Raw genomic sequence first — 7640 nt, 5'->3', positions numbered from 1 at the left:
TACCCATGGCCCCACTTTACAAAAGGCTTATAAATCACACAGGAGGAGTTTTTATGAGAAAGTAAAAATGCAGAATGTTTCCTGAGATGGGTAGGTTTAGGGGCAGTGTGTGTGTGTGTGTGTGTGTGTGTGTGTGATGGGTAGGTTTAGGGGGGGATCGAAATTACGGTTTGTACAGTATAAAAACCATTACGCCTATAGAATGTCCCCATGTCACAAAAACAAACGTGTGTGTGTGTGTGTGGAAAAATACGTATTTATATTGCAGTATAGAGCGAGTTTGTGTGTCAGTTCAGAAACCACCTGTAAAAGTGAAGGAGAGTAGAATGACATCCCTCTCCGTGTGTTTATGAAGATGTTATGATCATGATGATGTGTAATATTGGGTGATTCAGAGGGATTTTCCCCATATTATCGCCATGTCATTCTCACATCACACACTCACATGATCAACACAACACGAGCTCAGCGAGAGGACACGCCTACAAACCTGCGCTCGCCTCCGCCATTGGCTGCGCTTGTGTCAATTTGCATATGACGTCCAGTGATATACGGAACTGTAGGCTGAGGTAGGAAACGCATTTTCTCACGCACTCAGCGCTGACGCTCGTTACCGAAGACGCGTAATTTCTGCTGCGCAACACATCTTAACTCGACCTAACACGGTATTTATCGCTAATATGTCGATGACAGTGAAAGCTTACCTGCTCGGGAAGGATGACTGCAATAAGGAGATCCGTCGCTTCGCCGTGGACCAGGATGTCTCAACAAGTTTCGAGTATTTAAAGAGAAAAGTGCTCGATGTTTTCGTCGGTCTCGGGGCTGCGCCCTTTCAAATGCACTATAAAGGTAAGATATGGTGTTTAAAACACACTATTATAGTCCTCTCTCCATTTTAATACCTCAATGTGATGGTTTAACTCAGCTACCCGAAGTTTAAAAGAGATGACTCAGAGTGGTGATAATATAAACACACATTTTTAGGAGAATAAATATCTTCAAAATATAATTTTTTATTTAGTTTAGCTTATTGTTTCAGGTTTGTGAGCATTATAATGCTATTGACATGTCATTTGATAGTTTAAATTAATTGTATGTGCAGTGTGTGTACAGATCGATATATAAAAACATGATGCCAATAATGGTGACTATAACCCCTTTCCGTAGATGAAGACGGAGATCTGATCGCTTTCTCCTCAGACGATGAGCTCATGATGGGATTGGCTCTGGTGAAGGACGACACTTTCCGTCTCTTCATCAAGCGTAAGTCACAAATACTTCTGAGTAAGGCCTACGATTCGGATTATTGGACATATAACCATAAATCTCACATTAAAAGAACTTAAAGAACTTATTACATATCATCATTATTATCTGGTGCAACTCTTTCATCATCCCAACGGTCTTCTATGCTGAACATGATCCAGTCTCTGAATTAATAACGATGTCTTGGTAGTGTAATTGTAAGAAATTAATCAAAAGCACAAATGCAGAATGCACAAAGCCATTGTGATGTGACCATAAACTGGAAATATAGACCCTTATGTGTCCAAAATCACATACTTTAAAAGAGTTAACTTCAAATTAGGGCAGCTCTTGACTGAAGATAAACTATAGTCATTCATTTAAACCATTAGTCGACTAGTCGCATGTTTATAATATTAATTTAATTACTTAAAGGGCCATAACACACACACACACACACACAATGTGTGTTGGTGTCGTTCACATTATATGCACTCACGCGCTGATTCCCAACAAAACACACATTTGCTACAGTTTAACTCGCCGCCTGAGGTTCCCACTCATGACCGGGAACACACACACACACACACACACACACACTTGCAGAACTCCGCAAACACAAACTGCATCCCCTGTCCCCTTAACGCTGGTTATTTGGGAAGCTAAACAAGGAGATCTTTCCCTCATACACACACACACACACACACACACACACACACACACACACACTTTAGTGATATTGTTGATCCCGTGTCTAAAAACACAATGATGAGTTTGTGGAGGCGTGCAGTGGGCGGAGCTAAAGACACACACACACACACACACACACACATCATGGCAGTATCCCAGGATAACTCTCGAGTCACTGTACGTCAGTGTTGTTCATTACATGCACTTATGCGCCAGCGCAATTGCCGACAAAACACACACACACACACACACACACATGAAGCAGTTTCACTGCCCTAGTAATAGCGCTCATTATCTAGGTTAACATTAGCGCGAGCGGCCACGTAAAGCGACTCACGTTAAGCTGCTATCATGTTTCACATAAGCCACGTCTGATGTCGAATGAAAGGGCAAACGTTTGGAGGTCCTGCCTGACGTAATTCCTGTGCAGGTTTGTTTTCCCGCTAACTCAAACTTGGCCGACTAAGCCTCGGCTATGTAGGGACAAGAAGAGGGCGCTCCTCCGTATGTAGATGAATGTAATCTGGACGAACTGCATTCTTCATGTCGTCATTGACCCTCCTGTTCAGCTCGTCTTCCCCTACTGTACTCTGAGCTCAGTGTGACGTATTCTGTGCATGCTAATGTGTGTGTGTGTGTGTGTTTTATGACAAGCCTTCGTTAGGTCAGGTCACATTGTGTTCATTAAAGTCATGATTCCAAAAATGAGGGATTTCTTTGTTTTTAATAAAAGGAAAATACTTCCCTTTTACCTGATGGTTACACTACCTGGCTTTATATATATTAAGAAGTGTGTACAAAACCTTAACTTAAGCAGAAGTACATTTTAAGAAGTGTATAAAACCAACAAGGATAGATTATATTCTATGTATGATTGCATCCATTGTCCCTATATTAGTCCAAAGGCCTTAGTAATAATAACAACAAACATATGACTGCCAAAGTATGTACGGTAGTAGAATTTGATCTCTCATCCATTGTCTGTATGATTATATAGGAACAGCCTGACCAATCATTATCAGAGCTGGTTAGGACGCAGTGTTTCTGCAATGCCTTCTGATGGTTCTGGAGTTTAATCTTGGCATTTGAGGCCTAGAATACTATACATTATAATATAAATATAATACTATATCTGCATTCCTGCTACTCTTATTGCTATGTACAATTTATTATAAGCTCTGTTGGTGGGAAAAGTATATGATGATGACATTAAATTCCAACAAATGTATTAATCTAAGAGGAATTAGACCACTGAATCTCTTAAAGGGATAGTTCAGCCAATAAATGAGCCTGATGTTTATCTGAGCCCGTATTTATATCATTTTTTATTTGAGGTAAAAAATGATATAAATACGGCTCGATTTCTCTCACAAACTGATCGGTTCGTGTCTTCAGACATCAGTGTGTCGTCACGAGCAGCAGTGTGTGTGTGTGTGTGTGTGTGTTGTCTAAGCATGTTTGTTTTGCTCTTATAGAATAGTTCCCCATTCTCATCATTATATGACCGACACACAGCAACGGTTGATTTAAAATCTTCATTAGTGTTCTCCTGAAGAAACACACACACCTACATGTTGGACACACTGGGGGTCAGCAGATAAACATCAGGCTCATTTATGGGGGAACTGTCCCTTTAAATGTCTCTCGTGCATCTCATCATTAATAACAATGCCATATTTATCCCCTTTTCAGAAAGAAAGGAGCACAAACGCGACGCCTCGCCTCATGGGTTCCCTGGGTTCTCATTCGCCGGGCCGCACTTTAGCCCTCCAGGACCCAATCACATGCCTCCTCCTCCAATGGGCCCCGCCCCTCATCACCCCCACCCCCACCTCCCCCCGATGCAGCACCCTGGGGTGACCTGTGATGGCTGCGAGGGGCCGGTGGCTGGGACCCGCTTTAAGTGCACCATCTGCCCTAATTATGACCTGTGCTCGTCCTGCCAGAGCTCAGGCCTCCACAAGGAGCACGCGCTCCTGCCCATCTTCCACCCCATGGCCAACATGTTCGAGGTGAATACTGAAAAAAAAAATTATATTTAGTCCGAGAGCGTATGCAAGTGTATGCACACTATACTGTCCATGTCCAGAAAGGGAATAAAAACATCATCACAGTAGTCCATATGAGACATCAGTGGGTTAATTAGAGTCTCTTGAAGCATCCAAAATACATTTGGGTCCAAAAATAACAAAAACTACGACTTTATTCAGAATTGGCTTCTCTTCCGCGTTTGTGTTCAATCCTCAAATAAAGATTCAAACGGTTATGAGTCAGTGAATCGATTCATGATTCGGATCGCGTGTCAAACTGCTGAAATCACGAGACATTGGCGATCCGAATCATTGATCAATTCGCTGATTCATAACCGTTTGAATGTGGACAGTATAGTGTGCATACACTTGCATACGCTCTCGGACTAAATCTAAAATATCTTAAACTGTGTGTGAAGATGAACGGAGGTCTGACGGGTGCGGAGCGACATTAGGGGGAGGACTTAATGACAGAGAGTTCATTTCTGGCTGAACTAACCCTTAAAACATTACTTTTCTTCTTCAAATGTGAACGCTCTGATTAAACTGAAAGCTTTTGTGTGCAGTGGCTCCCTCGTGGGAAGTTGTGGCGTAAGATGAGGCACTGCATGTGGGCAAATAACCAGGCTCATGCTCAAGCTCAGGCCCAGAACCAGAACCAGAACCAGCCAGGGCCGTCTGGAGACCGTCAAAACCAGGATGCTCCTGAAAACACAGACGGTGAGATGCTATAAAACAATAAAACGATGGCTGTGTCCAGAAGATGAAAAACCCTGTGCTCAAACACAACTCCAGCAGCCAATTCAGGAGCGCTTGGTCATTACAGACTGGTGTGCTGGACCTGGATTCTCCACCAACAGGATTGGGAGCTTTATATATATAGTGACCCTGGAGCTCAAAATCAGACAGGCACGTCACGGGCACACTGCACAACATGCTTCTTACTCAGTATTTCTGTCTTGTTTCTCATCCAAACAGCTACACATTCTTAAAACAAGAAGTATTTACTAGACAAGCAAAAGCAATTGTCTTGTTTTGGGGAAAATAACTCAAAATGAAGAGAGTTTTTGCTTAAAATAAGATAAATAATCTGCCAATGGGGTGAGAAAAATAATCTTGTTTTCTGTTTGAATTAAGATTATTTTTCTCACCCCATTGGCAGATTATTTATCTTATTTTAAGCAAAAACTCTCTTCATTTTGAGTTATTTTTCACAAACCAGATAATCATTTTTATTTGTCTATTAAATGTTTCTTAATGTAAGAATGTTTTAGATATTTTGACTAGAAACAAGACAAAAATACTGAGGAAGAAGAGCATTTTTTGCAGTGTGTATTTAAGGGGAACAGTACGGGTCAAAATTATCCATTTTTCTTTAATGCCATAAATCATTAGGATATTAAGATCAAGGTCAATGAAGATATTGTGTAAATGTCCTATCATAAATATATCATAAATGTATTATTAATAGTAATATGCATTGCAGAGGACTTCATCTGGACAACTTTAAAGGAGATTTTCTCAATATTTAGAGTTTTTTGCAACCCTCAAGGGGATCGCACACCGGACGCGGAGCTCGGCGGCGCGCCATGTCTTTAAAATTCTAACACATTGTTTTCAATGAGTGTACGCACACCGTTGGCGGCATTCGGCGCCTGTCCGCGGCGACTCAGGAAGTTGTTCTAAATCCTGCCGCGCCACAGAGCGCCATTTCAAGGCTTTATATTAAAAGTATATTATCGTTAAGGTATACTGATTTCAACCTTTGCTACAAGACACATTTGTTTTACATTCTGAGTTCAACAGCTTGAATAAAGTCTAAACATATTTTGGGGAAATGTATAATAAACGTAGCCTTTTAAAATGTGCGCGTCTGGTGTGCGATACCTGAGACGCTGCGTGGCGCGCCGCCGAGCGCCGCCGAGCTCCGCGTCCGGTGTGCGACCCCCTTCAGATTCCAGATTTCCAAATATTGTCCTAACAAACCACACATCAGTGGAGAGATAATTTCTAGATGATGAATTAATCTCATGACTGGTTGTGTAGTCCAGGGTCACATTTGCTCAGCTATTACCAAATCTGCAAAGTCATCGCCTGATTGGGCAGCGGGGCATCAATCAATCATGTTTATTTCTATCGCTCTTCTCCAGTGCCGATTGTGTCAGAGCAGCTTCAGTGTTAAACAGGACAATACTGCAGCAGAATTAGATTTGGCTGTACAGTCGTTCTGGAGTAAACAGTGATGTTATCAGCTTATTTTAATTTATCAGAGAGAGACAATGCTGGCAGATCAGTATTATAGTTTATAGAATTAAAAAAGACCTTATAAATAAATTTTATTTGGATATTTAGTCGAATAATGGGTCCTGCACACTGTGCGATTTTTTCAAAATCCTTTGCGAATGTCCCTTGTCAGACTGTACGAACATGATCCCCGTGTCACACTGTAAGATCTCAGCTGGTATTAATGTCAGACTGCACGATAGTGAAGGCGCGCTAAAAACGGACGCGCGCAAGAAAACTCACCCGGAGCTTTATATCATCAGTGAATGACGCGTTCGGTGACAGTGAGCTGCATTACACGCGGGACTGAAATGCTGGCTACAAAGAAATCTCTAGTACTCGTTTTGGTCATAGTTTGTCTTGAAAAACGGAGATATTTGACTGTCGTCGTAGGAGAAGTCACACTGCAGGATTGTCTGCCAAATCTTCTGACACTGCCAGAATTTCGTCTGAGGTAAAATTTGATCGCAGCGCTCCTTAATCGGCTGCCGGTGAACAAACTAATGACCAAAGACGTCAGATTTTAGCCTAGGATCTGAGGAATCTTTTAGGATTTGCTAAATTTGTCCCAGACGGCCAAATCGTGGCCAAAATCGCACAGTGTGCACCCGGCTTAACTTAGATCATAATGTTAGTGTCCCCACTAAAGTTCAGCTTTTGGATGCAGCCATTGTCTCATTTATAGACCACTTGGGCAAGAACATCTGTGGATGATGCATATCATAAGCTCAAAACTATTGTTACAATGCTCCAATATTCCCATTTGTTTGTCCACAGGTGCTCCCGCCTCTTCCCAGGCTAATATGGAGTACCTGAAGAACATTGGAGAGGAAGTGGCGGCCATGTTGAGCCCTCTTGGTAAGTCCCAGCTTGGGTTCTTCGTCAAGCATTTTTGCCTCCATCACACCGTCCCGATACGTCTTTGATTGGCACGTTGACTACAAATACGTCTTCCTCTGCAGGCATAGATGTGGACATCGATGTGGAGCATGAGGGGAAGCGGGCCAAAGTTACCCCGACTCCTCCAGCCTCCAGTGGGCCGTCCAGCGCTCGGAGCGACAGCGGATCCGTAGGGATGCTTTCCAGAGGCTCGGGTCCTGAGGAGAGCATCAGTGAGGGAGCAAAGGTAACCAATACCCAATCAGGTCTGACGCTACAGGTGCTGCTCAGATGATTAGAATATCATCAAAAAGTTGATTTATTTCACTAATTCCATTCGAAAAGTGAAATTTGTATATTATATACATTGATTACACACAGACTGATATATTTCAAATGTTTATTTCTTTAAATTTTGATGATTATAATTGACAACTGAGGAAAATCCCAAATTCAGTATCTCAGAAACTTAAGACAAATGCAAAGAAAGGATTTTTAGAAACCCGTGTCTCT

General features: G+C 42.0%; 1 protein-coding gene across 1 annotated transcript in view; it reads left to right on the top strand.

The window, feature by feature from the left end:
• The first annotated feature begins 567 nt into the window (after positions 1–567).
• The window catches only part of sqstm1 (sequestosome 1), a 44302-nt gene continuing 37229 nt past the window's right edge, over positions 568–7640 (top strand). Inside the window, exons 1-6 of the mRNA XM_067456763.1 lie at positions 568–849; positions 1168–1263; positions 3628–3947; positions 4532–4685; positions 7026–7106; positions 7211–7374. Of these exons, the coding sequence (XP_067312864.1) occupies positions 681–849; positions 1168–1263; positions 3628–3947; positions 4532–4685; positions 7026–7106; positions 7211–7374 (984 nt within the window). The 5' untranslated portion in view covers positions 568–680. The remainder of the gene's footprint in view (positions 850–1167; positions 1264–3627; positions 3948–4531; positions 4686–7025; positions 7107–7210; positions 7375–7640) is intronic.

The sequence above is a fragment of the Pseudorasbora parva genome, chromosome 11 (genome assembly GCF_024679245.1).
Source record: "Pseudorasbora parva isolate DD20220531a chromosome 11, ASM2467924v1, whole genome shotgun sequence".
In the NCBI taxonomy this organism is placed as follows: Eukaryota; Metazoa; Chordata; class Actinopteri; order Cypriniformes; family Gobionidae; genus Pseudorasbora; species Pseudorasbora parva.
Note: the sequence above shows the minus strand (reverse complement) of the source record. Positions and strands in the feature narration are given on the sequence as shown.